At 42.9% G+C, this 19,419-nt stretch overlaps 1 protein-coding gene across 1 annotated transcript; it reads right to left on the bottom strand.

The window, feature by feature from the left end:
* Window positions 1-639: 639 nt before the first annotated feature.
* LOC139416561 (von Willebrand factor A domain containing 1) lies at window positions 640-16,410 on the bottom strand. The gene is made up of 6 exons (XM_071165324.1): window positions 15,655-16,410; window positions 10,658-11,215; window positions 9,425-9,757; window positions 8,925-9,200; window positions 8,375-8,656; window positions 640-2,118 (listed from the first exon to the last, which is right to left on the bottom strand). Exons 1-6 carry the CDS (start codon window positions 15,737-15,739, stop codon window positions 2,090-2,092), a joined length of 1,563 nt encoding a protein of 520 aa, XP_071021425.1. The 5' UTR covers window positions 15,740-16,410; the 3' UTR covers window positions 640-2,089.
* Window positions 16,411-19,419: the final 3,009 nt, after the last annotated feature.

The raw sequence follows: 19,419 nt of genomic DNA, 5'->3' as shown, positions 1-19,419 counted from the left end.
CCTAAAAACAGTCAGGGTGAATGCAAGTATTGGTTTATATTAGAAGGTATTTTTGATAACAAGATATATTTCTAATAAAAATAGATGTATGCTTTTTAATATTTTAATAAAACTGGATGTGTGATTGGATGTATAATATTTAATCATTGGGTGGATATGTTAAGGGATTTTTTTAAATCAATAATGGCTAATTATGTATACATTTCAATCAGGACTGACTAATCAGAATACTATTATGTTACTGTATAGATGTATGAATTTTCTTTTAATCCTAGTACTGAAAATAATGTGTGTAATTATAATCAAGAATTAGAACAATGACTGTCTGTTCCTTGGTAGAAACAAATGAATTTATGGTCAGACTGGCTAGAATGCTTATCTACACAGGAAGACCTTGGCTTGGTCATAAATTATCTAAATTGGTGAGAGACGATGTAGGAAGGCTTGAGAACTATACTGCCATTGTACCGGAGTGGAGGAGAGACGGGACAGTTCGAAACCTAATGACGTCATTTTCAGTTTATTAACTGTTGTAAATTGTATCATGTTCAGTACTCTCGAGAATAAACGCTAGTGCTTGATTTTGAGACTGGTCTCCGCCCATTTTATGCAAATAAGTTTCTTACAAATCCTTAGAAATGGGCTGAGTGTATTAATTTAATTGGGTATTAAACATATAGGAATTGAATTCCTCTATCAAAAACCTAGTTCAGTCTGCATTCCAACAGACACTGGGAGACAAATTCAACTTTCACAGGACAAAAACCTAAAACACAAGGCCAAAATATACACTGGAGTTGCTTACCAAGATTACATTGAATGTTACTGTGTGGCCTCGTTACAGTTTTGACTTAAATCGTCTTGAAAATCTATGGCAAGACTTGCAAATTGAAGAATTTTAAGAAGAATAATGTGCAAATATTGTACAATCCAGGTATGCAAAGTTCTTAGAGATTTACCCAGAAAGACTCACAGTTGTAATTGCTGCCAAAGGTGCTTCTAACATGTACTGACTCAGGGGGTTGAATATTTATCCAATCAAGATATATTACTGTATTTTTTTTTACAAATGTTTGAATTTTTCTTCCACAATAACATATTATTTTGAGTAGATTGTTGACAAAAAAAAGACAATTAAACCCACTTTGTAACACGACAAAATGTGGAAAAAGTCAAGGGGTATGAATACTTATGATACCCACTGTATGCCCCCTGGTTCAATGGCCAACCTGTATGACTGAATACAGCATCATCCAATGTAACAGTTTGCCAATACCTCCATGTATAAGTGTTGGTGGTGATGAGTCAAAACAATCCTGGAAAATATCAGTGTGACCATCCTTTATCAAAAGCACATCTGCAACATCTCACGAGTAGAACATCTATCTGTAGTTTTATCAGTGTAGCCACATAGAGAATCTGTTTGGGATTTGTATTTAGTTCAAAAGGAGTTCCTCTCTGTTATTAAGGGTTCTGTGTTCACTTGCCCTTCAATTCAAGTCTAAGCTGAGTTTGAGCACTTATTTATTCAATGTTCCAAAATATTACGGGTGGGTGCCTTGGGAAACATTGAAAGTATATTGCATAGTTGCTCTCTGTGCACTAGAAAAATGTGTTACTGTACGTTAATCTTTTTGATTAAAACTACATCTTGTATGATACCGCAAACCAGAATTAGCTTGATCTAGACTGCTATGCTTGGCCAACCTCTATCTTAAGATCATATCAAAAACAAACAGTCAAACAAACAAATGTTTTAAGTATGATTACAGGTTTTAGGCAATATGTGAAAATCTGCATTGCAGAAGATGTCTGCATTGCAGAAGATAGCAGCAACCCACAGTTCAGTTAGGGTGCTGACTAATAGAGCAACAGTTTTATAGTATAGTAAGCCTATATGTATTGTATCAGTATCTATTAAACACAAGTGCTTTGTAAGCCAAAGGCCTCGTGTATTGTGGATGATGTCCAGAGAGGATAGAATGAACTGAGAGAGGGACGCAAGTTCAGATGTATTGTTCTTCTATCTGTTCTTCTCCTTCTTCCCTCCATCCTTGCCATAGTACAGTGCCTGTTAAACTCAGCAATGTTATGATCTGTGGCCCCAAGCCGATGCATCTGAAAGGCAGAAGGAAACAGACGCACATTAAAACCTCACACCAGTCCTTCCCAGTAGCAAGCCAAGAGGCATACCATATCAAACTGTAATGAACACTGTTAGTTAGTTGCCATGGAAACCCCAGTAGCCATAACCACAACTACCTTTTGGTGTGGTTACTTTGGGGTCAGACAGAATCTATTGGCAGAGTGCTAATTACGGAGGGCCCAGTTGGGGTCTTAGACCCCTAGAACGAGACATGAACTAGATGCAACAAAGTCAAACTTGGAGGGGGGGGGTCTCTAAATAATACTTATTTAACCATTCTCCTATTTGTTTCAAATGCAATTTGTACTGGTACAGTGGTAAATATTAAAATGAAAGCTTATTCCAAATTAAACACACACCCCTACCTCTGTCTCATGGTTTAAACATTTTTTTCCCATGTGGCTGCATTTGTCATCCCAGGACAGTCCCCTATCTCAGCCCCTTTTCAGGTGTCCCAACTTTTCTTTCTACAAAAAAAAGGTCCTTTCTTCAGCAAGACGCCGAACGTAATTATACTTTTTTTGTGTTTTTGTTTTGTTTAGGGGGCAGATCAGCTTTAATATTGCAGATATATTGTAGCTTCCATCAATATAATTGTCTGCATCATTTCCAATCCCCCATATATTTTTTGTAAATATATATATATATATATATATATATATATATATATATACTGTGCCTTCGGAAAGTATTCAGACCCCTTGACTTTTTCCACATTTTGTTACGTTACAGCCTTATTCTAAAATGGATTACATCGTTTTCCCCCCTCATCAATCAACACACAATCTCGCCTTAATTACAAAGCAAAAACAGGCTTTTAGAAAGGTTTGCAATTTTATAAATAATAAATAAACGGAAATATCACATTTACATAAGTATTCAGACCCTTTACTCAGTACTTTGTTGAAGCACCTTTGGCAGCGACTACAGCCTACAGTCTTCTTCGGTATGACGCAACAAGCTTGGCACACCTGTATTTGGGGAGTTTCTCACATTTTTATCTGCAGATCCTCTCAAGCTCTGTAAGGTTGGATGGGGAGCGTTGCTGCCCCGCTATTTTCAGGTTTCTCCAGAGATGTTCGATCGGGTTCAAGTTCGGGCTCTGGGTGGGCCACTCAAGGACATTCAGAGACTTGTCGCAAAGCCACTCCTGCGTTGTCTTGGCTGTGTGCTTAGGGTTGTTGTCCTGTTGGAAGGTGAACCATCGCCCCAGTCTGAGGTCCTGAGTGCTCTGGAGCAGGTTTTCATGAAGGATCTCTGTACTTTGCTCCGTTAATCTTTGCCTCGATCCTGACTAGTCTCCCAGTCCCTGCCGCTGAAAAACATCCCCACAGCATGATGATGATGCTACCACCATCATGCTTCACGTTGGGGTGGTGCCAGGTCTCCTCCAACGTGAAGCATGAACTCCTGGCATTCAGGCCAAAGAGTTCAATCTTGGTTTCATTGGACCAGAGAATCTTATTTCTCATGGTCTGAGAGTCCTTTAAGTGCTTTTTGGCAAACTCCAAGTGGGCTGTCATGTGCCTTTTACTGAGGAGTGGCTTACATCTGGCCACTACCATAAAGGCCTGATTGGTGAAGTGCTGCAGAGATGGTTGTCCTTCTGCAAGGTTCTCCCATCTGCACAGAGGAACTCTAGAGCTCTGTCAGAGTGACCATCGGGTCCTTGGTCACCTCCCGGACCAAAAACCTTCTCCCCCGATTGCTCAGTTTGGCCTGGCAGCCAGCTCTAGAAAGAGTCTGTCAACTGTCAACTGTGGGACCTTTTTATAGACAGTTGTGTGCCTTTATAAATCATGTCCAATCAAATGAATTTACCACAGGAGGTCTCCAATGAAGTTGTAGAATCATCTCAAGGATGATCAATGGAAACAGGATGCACCTGAACTCAACTTGAATCTCGGATCGACTTCCAGCGCCGACAGAGATGGCCGCCTCGCTTCAAGTTCCTAGGAAACTATGCAGTATTTAGTTTTTTACGTGTTATTGTTATTATTACATTGGTAGCCCAGGTAATCTTAGGTTTCATTATATACAGTCGGGAGGAACTACTGAATATAAGAGCAACGTCAACTCACCATCATTACGACCAGGAATATGACTTTCCCGAAGCGGATCCTGTGTTCTGCCTTCCACCCAGGACAATGGATTGGATCCCAGCTGACGACTCAAAACAACGACGTCGTAAAAGAGGCAAACGAAGCAGTCTTCTGGTCAGGCTCTGGAGACGGGCACATCGCGCACCGCTCCCTAGCATACTACTCGCCAATGTCCAGTCTCTTGACAACAAGGTTGATGAATTCCGAGCAAGGGTAGCATTCCAGAAAGACATCAGAGACTGTAACGTTCTTTGCTTCACGGAAACATGGCTCACTTGAGAGACGCTAACGGAGTCGGTGCAGCCAGCTGGTTTCTTCACGCATCGCGCTGACAGAAACAACCATCTTTCTGGTAAGAAGAGGGGCGGGGGGGTATGCCTTATGATTATCGAGACGTGGTGTGATCATAACAACATACAGGAACTCAAGTCCTTCTGTTCAACTGACTTAGAATTCCTCACAATCAAATGTCGACCGCATTATCTACCAAGGGAATTCTCTTCGATTATAATCACAGCCGTATATATTCCCTCCCAACCAGACACATCGATGGCCCTGAACGAACTTTATTTGACTCTATGCAAACTGGAAACCACATATCCTGAGGCTGCATTCATTGTAGCTGGCGATTTTAACAAGGCTAATCTGAAAACAAGACTCCCTAAATTGTATCAGTATATCGATTGCGCAACCAGGGCTGGTAAAACCCTGGATCATTGCTATATCACTTCCGCGACGCAAATAAGGCCCTCCCCCGCCCTCCTTTCGGAAAAGCTGACCATGACTCCATTTTGTTGCTTCCAGCCTACAGACAGAAACAAAAACAAGAAGCTCCCGCGCTCAGGTCTGTTCAATGCTGGTCCGACCAATCTGATTCCATGCTTCAAGATTGCTTTGATCACGTGGACTGGCATATGTTCCGCATTGCGTTAAACAACAACATTGATGAATACGCTGATTCGGTGAGCGAGTTCATTAGAAAGTGCATTGACGATGTCGTACCCATAGAACGATTAAAACATTCCCAAACCAGAAAACGTGGATTGATGGCAGCATTCGCGTGAAACTGAAAGCGCGAACCACTGATTTTAACCAGGGCAAGGTGACCGGAAACATGACCGAATACAAACAGTGCAGCTATTCCCTCCGCAAGGCAATCAAACAAGCTGAGCGTCAGTATAGAGACAAAGTAGAGTTGCAATTCAACGGCTCAGACACAAGAGGTATGTGGCAGGGTCTACAGTCAATCACAGACTACAAAAGGAAAACCAGCCCTGTCGCGGACCAGAATGTCTTGCTCCCAGACAGACTAAATAACATTTTTGCCCGCTTTGAGGACAATACAGTGCCACTGACACGGCCCGCAACCAAAAGCTGCGGACTCTCCTTCACTGCAGCCGACGTGAGTAAAACATTCAAACGTGTTAACCCTCGCAAGGCTGCAGGCCCAGACGGCATCCCCAGCCGCGTCCTCAGAGCATGCGCAGACCAGCTGGCTGGTGTGTTTACGGACATATTCAATCAACGCTTATCCCAGTCTGCTGTTCCCACATGCTTCAAGAGGGCCACCATTGTTCCTGTTCCCAAGAAAGCTAAGGTAACTGAGCTAAATGACTACCGCCCCGTAGCACTCACTTACGTCATCATGAAGTGCTTTGAGAGACTAGTGAAGGACCATATCACCTCCACCCTACCTGACACCCTAGACCCACTCCAATTTGCTTACCGCCCCAATAGGTCCACAGACGACGCAATCGCAACCACACTGCCCTAACCCATCTGGACAAGAGGAATGAATACCTATGTGAGAATGCTGTTCATCGACTACAGCTCAGCATTTAACACCATAGTACCCTCCAATCTCGTCATCAAGCTCGAGACCCTGGGTCTCGACCCCGACCTGTGCAACTTGGTACTGGACTTCCTGACGGGCCGCCCCCAGGTGGTGAAGGTAGGTAACAACATCTCCACCCCGCTGATCTTCAACACTGGGGCCCCACAAGGGTGCATTCTGAGCCCTCTCCTGTACTCCCTGTTCACCCACGACTGCGTGGCCATGCACGCCTCCAACTCAATCATCAAGTTTGCGGACGACACTACAGTGGTAGGCTTGATTACCAACAACGACGAGGCGGCCTACAGGGAGAAGGTGAGGGCCCTCGGAGTGTGGTGTCAGGAAAATAACCTCATACTCAACGTCAACAAAACAAAAGAGATGATTGTGGACTTCAGGAAACAGCAGAGGGAGCACCCCCCTATCCACATCGACAGGACAGTAGTGGAGAGGGTAGTAAGTTTTAAGTTCCTCGGCGTACACATCACGGACAAACTGAATTGGTCCACCCACACAGACAGCGTCGTGAAGAAGGCGCAACAGCGCCTCTTCAACCTCAGGAGGCTGAAGAAATTCGGCTTGTCACCAAAAGCACTCACAAACTTCTACAGATGCACAATCCTGTCGGGCTGTATCACTGCCTGGTACGGCAACTGCTCCGCCCACAACCGTAAGGCTCTCCAGAGGGTAATGAGGTCTGCACAACGCATCACCGGGGACAAACTACCTTCCCTTCAGGACACCTACAACACCCAATCTCATAGGAAGGCCATAAAGATCATCAAGGACAACAACCACCCGAGCCACTGCCTGTTCACCCCGCTATCATCCAGAAGGCGAGGTCAGTACAGGTGCATCAAAGCAGGGACCGAGAGACTGAAAAACAGCTTCTATCTCAAGGCCATCAGACTGTTAAACAGCCACCACTAACATTGAGTGGCTCCTGTCAACACACTGACTCAACTCCAGCCACTTTAATAATGGAAATTGATGGAAATTGATGTAAAAATATATCACTAGCCACTTTAAACAATGCTACTTAATATAATGTTTACATACCCCTCATCTCATATACTGTACTCTATATCATCTACTGCATCTTTATGTAATACATGTATCACTAGCCACTTCAAACTATGCCACTTTGTTTACATACCCTACATTACTCATCTCATATACTGTACTCGATACCATCTACTGCATCTTGCCTATGCCGTTCTGTACCATCACTCATTCATATATCTTTATGTACATATTCTTTATCCCTTTACACTTGTGTGTATAAGGTAGTAGTTTTGGAATTGTTAGCTAGATTACTTGTTGGTTATTACTGCATTGTCGGAACTAGAAGCACAAGCATTTCGCTACACTCGCATTAACATCTGCTAACCATGTGTACAGTGGGGAGAACAAGTATTTGATACACTGCCGATTTTGCAGGTTTTCCTACTTACAAAGCATGTAGAGGCCTGTCATTTTTATCATAGGTACACTTCAACTGTGAGAGACGGAATCTAAAACAAAAATCCAGAAAATCACATTGTATGATTTTAAAGTAATTCATTTGCATTGGCAATTATAAATTATGTTTATGATATAATTTACAAAGATTATACCTTTTTTAAAACATTTTTTAAATGTTTTTTTTTAAATCAATGAGTTAGTATATTTGCATTTAATCACAATAGTTGTATTATTTGTTCTGTCTTTTCTGGTGGACTAAACTGAAATTGCAACCAACTTTCTAACAGATGTCTCTTTCCATTCATCAAATGGCGCGAGTGCACAGTGCACGGTTGGGTTGCTGAATGTATTTTAGACGAGTGGACGAACATATGCATGTACCCTACTTTTTGAAGTAATTTGTTTGACAATAAGATGAAAACATCATGACTGGTAAAGTTCATGCCAAATTAAAAGGTAATCAAAATGTATTTTGACAGTTAAATTACATGCCTTTACTATTAGGCTCATACATTTTTTTATAGGAACATCCTGTCTAGCAGGAACTATTTTGGAGTTGTTAAAACAATTCTCAGGAGTCCTAGCGACATACTACCAGTGAATCAATGTTGTAATATGGGCAATAAAAAGGCTACCTCTTCATCCAAACAAAGAGTTGGCTTGGATGGATTCAAAAGCGCCAATTCTAGGATCCAATTGAACATGTCTTTAAAATATCCATGTTTGCTCCAATTGACCAACTGAACACAACTGATATTAACTGACCCCAACCAACAGTGCTGAAGGGTTCACATCCTCATTCAAAATGGCGGCGGCCCGTTCTCTCACCTGAATGAAACTGGGCCGTGCAGCAGAGGCCCTTCCCGCGTGTCGTCCGGTATACAGGCCACACACACACTCTGGTGGCGGGGGGCAGGTGTGTCAGACGTGTGGACAGTAAGTTGGGGGGCAGGTAGAAGGAGGAGCGCTGGGCGGTGGTAGAGCCGTGGCCGTCCTGTCCCTCCCAGGTGAGCCAGTAGCCCCTGAGGCCGTCCATGCTGGCTTTCCAGTCCACCTGCACAGAGTCACTGCCCACCGTGGTCAGCCGCAGGTCTGCAAGATCCGGCCTCACTGAGAAGGGAGAGAGGTAGGGATGGGATTGATTTTCCAAAGTACACTTTGGCAATATATACATTGTTATGTCATGCCAATAAAGCAATTGAAATTAAATTGAGAGAGAGAGAAAAAGGCTGACGTGCTGCATCTGTACAGTGGTATGTGAAGGGTAATAGTACATTTAGCATTTTCCCATTTTATTGCTTCAGTTTAAAGACTTTGAGGCTAATCTCATACCGCATCTGTGCCTAAGAACATATCCTTAATGCTATATGCTCCTTACCCTCCTCAGTGCACACTTTGACAGACATGGCCCTCTCCTGGCCATAGGAGTGACGGGCGCTCACGGTGACCAAGTACTGGGTGTCTGGCTGGAGGTTGGTCAGCATGGTGGAGTTCTGCCCCCGGCCCACAGTAGTCATGTGGAGCTTCCCCCCCGGGAGCGCTGAGTACTCCACCTGGAAGCTCTGGACAGACTCTGGCTGCAGAGGACCCCAGCTCACCCTCACACTATTGGCCTCTGAGTCCGACACCGTCACAACGGCTGGGCTCAACACCTCTGAGGAGACGATAAGTTATATGTAATAATATAATATTAAAATATATATTATCTGGTGATTTACCAGGTGCTTTTGTCGAATGTGACTTCAGAATATTCGGTATACAGTGTGCCCATGCTGGACACTACCCCAAAGATATAACATCCCAACCAACTGAGCCAACATTGTTACAATTAACAATGTAAATGTTGTAAATGTCAAATGTAAACATGCCACCTCTTACCTGGCTTAGTGGTGAAGGTGACGGAGAGGGGGTTGAGCACCTGCAGGTTGGACTCAGGAGTCAGTGTGGCTGTGTAGGTGGTGTCTGGCTTTAGTCCCGTCAGCCTGGCCGTGCTAGAGTCCCCTGGCCGGGTGAGTCTCTGGTACTGGCCACCGCTGGTACTGGGGCTGGTACCAGGCCCCCCTGCTCCTCCTCCAACCACTCCCCCACTGGGAGCCGGTCCAAACCGGATGTCATAATAACCGTTCAATCCGGCCAGAACCGGTCGCCACTGCAGCACAGCGCTGTCTGTGGACACATCTCGCACCTGGAGCCGTTCAGCCCAGAGGATCTCTGTTAGAGGAGAGACAGAACGAGACCGGAGGACTGAAACACTGGTGAAATATAAAACTCCACTTTAAATTGAAGGACATGCTCATTGTAATGGCTGAAATTGAATGAATGGAACGTTATATTGGGACGATGGCGGTATACCGTTCCATTCATTCCATTCCAGCTATTACTTGAGCCACCCTCCCTTCACCAGCCTCCTCTTGCCTAACCACCTTTACGACCATATTATCACAGTGTGCGGATTCCTTTATCTCACAAGCATTCATCCTTGGATAACCAGAACAAGATGGCAAAAAAGAGAGAAGGATGAAAGAAAGAAGCTCAGACAGACACACAGACTGTGGGTTCCCCAATGCATTCACAATGTATGCCATAAAACCCCTCGAAATAGACAACCCAGTTCTGAAGATACTTCTGTAACAAATAGCAAACCCAAGAAAGGTTTCAGTGTCAGAGGATAGGAACTTCAGGCACTCGCTAGAGGGACCATGGATTTCTCCTTCTGTGTCGTAAAGAACCTGTATTTACACTATGCGTCTGCCCATCACTACAGTATGCATCCTGTCTTAGAGCTACATATGTTTACTGGAAGTGATTGCGTCCATATGACTGCTACTCTATCTGACCAGAGAAATACCCTCTATATATCTCTGGCACCATAGAGGGGCACGGTAGGATCATTTCTTTATTAATAGCCCCCCCTCTCTCATTACCATCTAACATACACTGTCTCTGCATCCCTCTGTGTCTCACAGTCTCTAGGAGTGGGTATGTGATAAAGGAGTAGAATGGAGAAATGCACTTGTACAGTAGCAAAGTCTAGAGTAGAGCTCAAAAGAAGGGGTCAGGTCCATGTCAATTGCTGTCAATTGAGGAATCAAATTGGACACACACACTCACCAATAATGGCATCCCTCAGGTCCTCGGTGATGATACTCATATCGTCGATGTCCACAAAGTACAGGTGTGACTCCACAGGTGGGGTGACCACCTGCCGCAGCACCTGGTAGTTCCCGTGGCCCGTGGAGATCACCAGAACGGCTACGCCCTCATCTCTCAGCTCCTCCATTGGTCCAATCACATCACCCGGCTTCACCCCGTCCGTCAGCCACACTAAAACCCTGGGTAGCTCTGCCCTGGCCCCCCTGGCCCCTCCAGGCTTCAGCACCCAGTCCTTGGCCATCCTGAGGGCCTCCTCTGTATTGGTGTCGCCCCTCAGAGCCTTGGTGTTCCCCAGTGCCTCCTGGAGGCCAGATTGGGTATTGTGGGCGTCAAAGCCAAACTCGAGGCGGGGTTGGGTGCCCACCTGCAGTAGCCCCACCCTCACCTGGTCCTCGCCCAATGAGAAGGGGAGGAGGAGCTCGGACAGGAAGCCCAGCATGCGGGAGTACTCATAGGATGAGACGCTGCCTGAGGAGTCCAATAGGAAGAGGATGTCGCCCTCACAGCAGTTCAACACTGAGAGGAGAGAAAAGGAAAGGAGAGCGTTACAGATGGTGGACACTAGATTTTTACAGATATAGGGTATATAGAATATAGATTCATATCTATAGGCTATAGCTATAGAATATAATGCTAATATTATGTGAAAATGAATAACTGAATAAGTCACAGCATACTGTTGAGAATTAAATACTCCCAGAGTTAAGCAATATTTACACCACTGTGGGTCTTCACGATGGGGAACTTTCTATAAGCATAGTGCTTATAGTAGATGTGTGAGATACACTACAATTAGTGTATGTGGGAAACAGGGAAACAATGTGGTATAGTTATTTGTTTACCCACAAACTTACCGTAGAGAAGCAAACTAATTATCAATGATAGCCAGCCAAACATTTACAAGGATAAGTACAATCCCAGAACTCACTGAGACTGTGTGGAGCATCTGTGGGAAAACCCACTACTATTTTCAACTTTCTCTCTCTTTTCTCACTCTCTCTCTGATTCCTTCTCCCTCCCCTGACTTTTTCCTGTGGTCCTCCTTCTGTTCAGTATGTGAGTGTGCACACACTGGCACGCACGCACGCACGCACGCACGCACGCACGCACACACACACACACACACACACACACACACACACACACACACACAAAGAATCATCTCCCCCTCACCATCCACCTCTTTGGAACAACACTATCCCACAGTCATTAAAACCTTTATAGAAAATGCCATAAGTCTGAAAGCGGGAGAAACTGAAACAAAATGAAAAGAGAAAAAATGTGTGGAGAGGTGTGAACTGTCTGTAGAAAGGAAATGAGTGGAAAACAAGTAATTACAGCAATAAGACCAGATCAAAACAAACAGGCCAACCTAAAATAAGGGATGAAGAAGTGAGCTAGATCAGAGGAGTGGTGGCCAGATGAGGGATGGATGAAAATGCTGTCATAACATTTAGACTAGGCAACATTTTACAAATGTTCCATATTTCATAACAGTAGCACGGAACAGTGCTTCTCATTAAAGAGAGAGAGTGAGTAAGAAGGGGTGAGGGGGAGAGGGGGAGAACTGTAGGAACTCCTTATATTGGTGTTATAAGGAGGAGGGTAGGTTGGAGGTGGGGATAGAGAGAGAAATGTTAAGGGGGAGGTGTGTATTGGCAGTTCCATTTGTGAGAAGAAGAGGAATGTTTGGTAGTAGACGTATACCCATATACAGAGAGAGAAAGAGAGCGAGAGAGCGAGAGAGCGAGAGAGCGAGAGAGCGAGAGAGCGAGAGAGAGAGGGAGTGAGGGATAGTGAGAGAGACGTGCCATGTTCATTTTCTAGCGTTGAGTGCTTTGGAATATCATTATTTTCTTTGGGCCCTTAGCAATGAATTTCTTAACGCTTCAATTTGACACTCGATGTGTGGTCACTGTACTGATAAGAGTGTAGTGTTGAAAGAAGAGTGTACACTCAAGCATGCACACACGCACGCATGCACACACACACATCTGGACTTTGTACTCCAGCTCTCTAAGAGGGAGGGGCTGCAGTTACACTGCACATATGGCCTCTAATGTTAAGCCCCAGTAAACTGTAGTTCTGTCTGTGTCTCTCTGGTCTCTATGTTTACTGTAAACCAACTGTTTGGGTCTGAACTGTCTTGTACATTAGTATTAGCTTTATTGCGGTGTTAGGTTTACAGTACAACCTGAACAAGCTTGACAAATACCGTATATTAGTGGTTACACACTGAATGTAAATTATGAAACCACAGAGCCTTCATGGGCATGGGAGTAACTGACAATAACTCTTTAGACCTGCTTCACACATGCACACACACACACACATACATACACACACACACGTATGCATGTATTATTGCATGTGCGCGCACACACACACACAGCTCAGATGTGTTAGAAAAGGCCTCCTCCACAGCTCTTCTTGGTTCTAAAACATCATGTGGTTATATCACCATCAGTAGGCTATAAGTAAGATCAAAATACATCATCACAGGGGATCAAACCTGGATCATCTGTGATTCTCTGCCAGTCTTTAGTATTAAAAGCATTTATATTAGTGGAGGCTCTTGAGAGGAGGAAGGGGAGGACCATCCTCCTCAGTGAATTTAATAAAAATAAAAATGGTATAACATTGAAAAAGTTATATTTTTTAGATAAAACTATACTAAATATATTCACATGACCAAATAATTGATTAAAACACAGTAGCCTCAACAGCACTCTGTAGGGTAGCACCATGGTGTAGCCGGAGGACAGCTAGCTTCCATTCTCCTCTTGGTACATTGACTTCAATATAAAACCTTGGAGGCTCTTGGTTCTCACCCCCTTCCATAGACTTACAATGTAATTATGACACCGGAGGACGTCCTCCAACCTATCAGAGCTCTTACAGCATGCACTGACATGTTGTCCACCCAATCAAAGGATCACAGAATTAATCTAGTACTGAAAGCATAAGCTACAGCTAGCTAGCACTGTAGTGCATAAAATATGGTGAGTAGTTGACTCAAAGAGAGAGAAAGATAATAGTTGAACAGTTTACAACAAATTAATTTCTTCAAAAATGAAGGCGAAGCAAGAGAGAGAGAGAAAGAGAGATCTTTTTTATTTCATTTTCAGTTTAACTTACTTAGCTAGCAAATGCAGCTGGCTAGTTTAGTTACTCAAACACCTCAAACAGAGGGATGCTATGTTTGCTAGCTGGCTATGACTATCCAACACAACACTGAAAGTCTTCCAAGTCAAGGTAAGCTTTTCGTTTTATTAATGTATTGTCACCAGGGCCTGCCGGTCTAAATACTTACTGACTATACACTGTAGCATTACTGCATGATTGTAGCGGGTTTACTAACACATTAGTTATATTAGCTATGTTGACTAGGAAGTTACTTTAGCTAATATGGAGACAATGATGTAGGCTGTGTGTTGCGGTTATGACATGGTTTGGCTTGGAAAGTTTTTTTAACCTGGTCACATACAGCTGATGTATTGTTCATTGAAGTCCACAAACAAAGGGAAAATGTGAGAGGAGGAGAGTGCATAGAGGCTAGAATGAATACATTGTGGCTACTATGAAAGTGATTAGGGGTGTATTCATTCTGCCGATTCTGTTGAAAAACGTTTCTTAAACGGATGCAAATGAAACGGAGATTAAAAAAATAGCTGAATTTGTCTAATAGAAACTCTCATTTGCAACTGTTGGACTAATGATTACACCCTAGATAAGCTAGATACAGGCAAGAGTGTGTAAGGCAGTATTGAATGTGTCACTGTCTGGCCATGTGTCACTGTCTGTTTTTCTCTCAACCTGTGTGCACCTACGTTGTAAACTTTTATTCATAGGCTAGGTTGTAGCAACCTCATGATGGATATAGGGAAAACTTGAGGATCATGTAGTAGCCTAAACCTATCGATGTTACATTGAACTGGGTTGAATGGAACATGAATGACAGTCTTCCAACATGCAACAACGGCACTGACCGCAACTGATTTCTATGTTTGAGTGAGACGCATAGAAAGTAATTAAGCTATGTTAGTCAAAGCCTGTCTATTCTCTATAGATGGAAGTCTGTGTGAGAAGTCTAATGTTCTGTCTGTCCACTGTATACTTACACTGAGTCATAAAGACAGACCACTGACAGATGGAACTGACTCACCAGCAAGTTTAGTTTTCACCATTACAGTATATGTTATGAGCTCTAACTACCACATGCATGGTTGTAACAAGCATTCAGTAATTAGTAATGGTGTTATAATCAATCATTTGTTTTAATTTACATCGCATGTAATAATAAGCACAATAATTTCACATAGTGTTAAAGTCAGGAACAGATATCAACATACACTGAGTATACCAACATTAGGAATGCCTTCCTTATATTGGCCAACGGAACAGCCTCAATTCATCGGGGCATGGACTCTACAAGGTTTCAAAAGCATTCTATAGGGATGATGACCCATGTTGACTTCAATGCTTCCCACAGTTGTGTCTAGTTAGCTGGATGTCCTTTGGGTGGTGGACCATTCTTGATACACACTGGAAACTGTTGAGCGTGAAAAACCCAACAGCACTTAAAATATTTTGTCTTTCCCATTCACCCTCTGAATGGCACACATGTCAGAAAAGGCTTAAAAATCCTTATTTAACCTGTCTCCTCCCCTTCATCTACACTGACTGAAGTGGATTTAACAAGTGACATGAATAAGGGATCATAGCTTGGATCATAGCTTTCACCTGGTCAGTCTATGTCATTGGAAAGAGCAGGTGTTCTTAATGCTTTGTATACTCAGTGTATATTACTGTCAAAGTTGTAGAAATTATATGACAGATGATACAAGTATTGTGCCTTTAATATAATAACACCAGTTGGAGATACTCTGACTTCTCCTCCCTAGTCTCTCAGTCACCCCACCACTAGACCATCGGCCACCACCTGCAATGCTCACCTTCTTCAGTTGCTGAGTTTTGACCACAGGATTTCCGCAGGAACATTCCAACCAGTATGCAAGTAAACAAAATCCGATTCTTCATCTCAAGTGTTTATTGTGATCAATTTCGGTAGAAAGAATTATGATGATATCAATAGGGTTTCCTCCAAAAATGTGTTCATTTCCTGAACCGTCGCTCCAACTGAAATGGTAATGAGCCTTCCATTCAGGATACTTAGGCTATAAATTGCGGCTTGAAACTTCATATCCCAAATTCTCACTTTCACCGAGACTTTGCCGTTTTGTTTCCGCTTTTCTGGAACATTACATTCTTGTAATATTTCCCACAGATCAAATGTTGTCTGTTGGTTGCTCTGGTAGCCTCCGTGAGTTAGTGCGCGCAAGTAAAAAAGCGCGAGCATTCTAGTCGGTTCTTCGCTCTGACCCCCCCTCCCCTCCAGTGTTCACTCCCTTATTTCTTAACCGTCTTTCAAGACACTTCGAATAGCAATAGGCGTAAGAGCTCTGGCCAAACGTCATTGCTCTGGAAAGGTGCCCATTTTCTCATATCTTTACATTTTATGGCAAACTAGACAATCTTGCAAAAAGTGAAGAGAGTCTTTAAAATGTAAAACAATATAAGGAAGAATTTAAACTTTCAGCTTTGAAATTAACTAATGGAGATGTATAATTATCTAGACAATTAAAACTAAGAAATGCAGTTAATTATGGAGCCTTATCTGAGGGCCACTGACTTTCAGCACTAAAATCCTTGGAATGAGAGTGCCTTTTCAAGATCATAGGTCCAGGGGTGGAATGGTTTTGTGGTATTTTGGGGAAAATGCCAGATGGGCTGGTCCATTTTTAGACAAGTGGGCCTGTCTGACTTGGGTTTTTTTGCGCAAAATAATAATGATCTGGTGAATAATGGGGGCCTCAAGGAATAAAATGGGCTGATGCGGGGGTTCTCAAGGATAAAAATTTGCTGGTGTGGGGGCCTCAAAGGGGAAGAAATGGTCAGGTGTATTAGAAATGCCAAGGATGTTTTCTGGTTCCAGTCCACCCCTGGATAGGCCTACATGTAGGCTATTGTCTATTTCATTTGTTGGCCTTCCACTGGACACAGACATCATCAGTTCAACGTCTACTTTTTATGTACATTTCGCTGAGTTATCAACTAACATGAATTCAACATGAAATCAACATTTCTACATGTCATTGGATTTTGGTTAAAAGTTGGGAGGAAAAAAGGCTAAATTCTCTTACGTTGATGACGTTTTGCAAATCCAATCAATTTTCCTTGTTGATTTAAAGTCATCACATCACATTGCATTTTGTTGTTGTTGAAGTGACGTGGAAACAACGTTGATTCAAACAGTTTTTGCCCAGTGGGCTACGTGCATGTTTAGATTATTGTGAGACTATAAGAACATGGGACACAATAATGGGGTCAAGCTCATGGACTTCAGCATCAACTGTTCAAGTTGGCGAAATAGATTCCATGGGAAATATAATTTTTGAGTGAATTGCATCAGCCTATAGTGCCTCAGGAGATTTGGAGAATGTGATATTAAGATGGTGTCTGTTTGAGAATGAAAAGCAGCGTGCTTATGAGAGAGAGACCGAGAGAGAAAGAGCGAGAGAGAGAGGTGAGGAGGAGTGGGAATTAGTGGGAATTAAGAGAAGGGACAAAGGTCTGATGTCTGGAGACCTCGGTGACACATCACATGACCTAAGCTTATTTCTATTGTTCCATTGTAACAGAACACCCCATCACACACCTAGTAACTAAACACTGAGTCTATACAAACCTGTGAAAGATAGGCGCTGTTCTATGAAAGATAAGTAGTTGACCATTTCCAAACAGAATAGTATGTTGTGTTTGACCTACAGTATTGAGTGGCTGTTTTGAATCGTGTTTCCCACACACTAAACTTGCCCTTACACGCAACCCCTTCTGCCCCCCTCAGTCTGGTCACTGACCCCACTGTATAGTTTACTGTTTATGTCTTCAGATGGGAGTCCTGCTCTTTCAACTGTCCAATAAGCAGTACATTGGTTAGAAATACCCACCTGGAATAACTTTGCAGTGGTATGTGTGTATCGTATATATGTGTGTGTGTGTGTGTGTGTGTGTGTGTGTGTGTGTGTGTGTGTGTGTGTGTGTGTGTGTGTGTGTGTGTGTGTGTGTGTGTGTGTGTGTGTGTGTGTGTGTGTGTGTGTCCATGGCATGCAGGTTTTAACTGATGGATCAGGTAAGTGGCCCGGCTGTATGCTATTCACATAACATGTTGTTACCGGGGGACCAGAGGAAAGGAAATGTTTTAAATCTCACACACGTTCATGTCAACACATTTCTATCCTCTCAATAAGCATAGGTTATGAAACCATACGTGGTTGTCTTTGTTCTCTTATTTGCACATTCCCTATAAAGAGTAGTAAGCTCCTCTGAGATTCATGTGTCTTTGGAGTACAGTTTCATTGAAAGCGATTGGGTAAAGCTGCAAAGAGTGGTTAGTTGACCATTTTTGGCAGTGGACAAGGCTATGGGAATAAGGGAGGAAGGGAAGTGAAAGAGTAAGGGAGGTGGAAGACGCAGACAGATGGATGACGAGTCCCATATGACAACCCTCACAGTGTGACAACATGGAAACACAGAGAAACAGCATTACGTGAGAGGAGAGATCTATTTTGTTGAATTCTGAACACTTGAAGTTTATACAACTGAGCACCATTTGTAATTGGGTTTTATACAGTCTCTTGACACTTTGGCACATAGTAGCGCTCCCGCTGTTATTTACCATTAAAACTTTGGCCCCAGTGCTTCTGGCATCACAATGGAAATCCCATTTCATTAGTAAAGACAGTTCTCTCCTTCACTACTTGCCAGTTATTCCCCTTTCTTTGGTGAGATTGAGACATTTTAGGTTTATGTAGCATGCCATGTTCTGACAGATTTGACTTGGACACCAGCCATAAATAAAAGTAGAAATAAGTCAGGAAGGGGAAGTCAGAGGGGTTTCCCATCACTGGGCCATGTTGAAGTTCTTATTTGCCAAAAATGCACAGTCTTCCTGGCACGCTCTGACCCTTCTGTTCCTGCATCACTAGATCACCCTGCTAATGGTGTCTGGATCCTGCACATTGCTCATCCTGCAAGCTTTTTTACCAGGTCTGTTTGTGAAGTACTGATAGTTTTTATTTTACAGTTTCCTGTCTGTTCTCAGGGTGATGGTGAGATACTGGTCCAAAGGGTAACAGAGGAATTCCAAGCCAAGGGCAGATGCTATGCACACTGTTACTGTTTTATGGTTGCTTCTTAGTAAAATGACTAGCCAAATGCAGGACATCCCTTACAAAAAAATTACATATAAAAAAGATACACATTTATTAAATGTAGAGTTGACATACAAACATCACATTTCAACATGAGGAGAATAGCGTCTTCACCTCACATGTGAATTGCATGTTCACATTTGAAAAACATTAACATGTGAAAAGCCATTTGCTGTTGTACATGTAAGAAACTTCCACATGTGTAAATCTCACTTTCTCATGTTGAATTGCAAGTTCACATGTGAAAAACAATCACGTGACAATCACATTTGCAGTTTTCCATGTAAGAAAACTCCACATGTGAAAATTGCAAGTTAACATGTAGGGGTGAAATAGTGTTATTCTCCTCATTTGAAAAGGTGGTGTTAACATGTTGCAGTAGCAATGTTTCCTCAAATTCTGTAATGCCATTCTGTAAAAAGGTTACTTAGCCTACCCGAGTAGAAT

This window comes from Oncorhynchus clarkii, chromosome 9, assembly GCF_045791955.1.
Source record: "Oncorhynchus clarkii lewisi isolate Uvic-CL-2024 chromosome 9, UVic_Ocla_1.0, whole genome shotgun sequence".
NCBI lineage: Eukaryota > Metazoa > Chordata > Actinopteri > Salmoniformes > Salmonidae > Oncorhynchus > Oncorhynchus clarkii.
The sequence above is the reverse complement of the archived record's forward strand: the minus strand, read 5'-3'. Positions and strand labels throughout refer to the sequence as shown.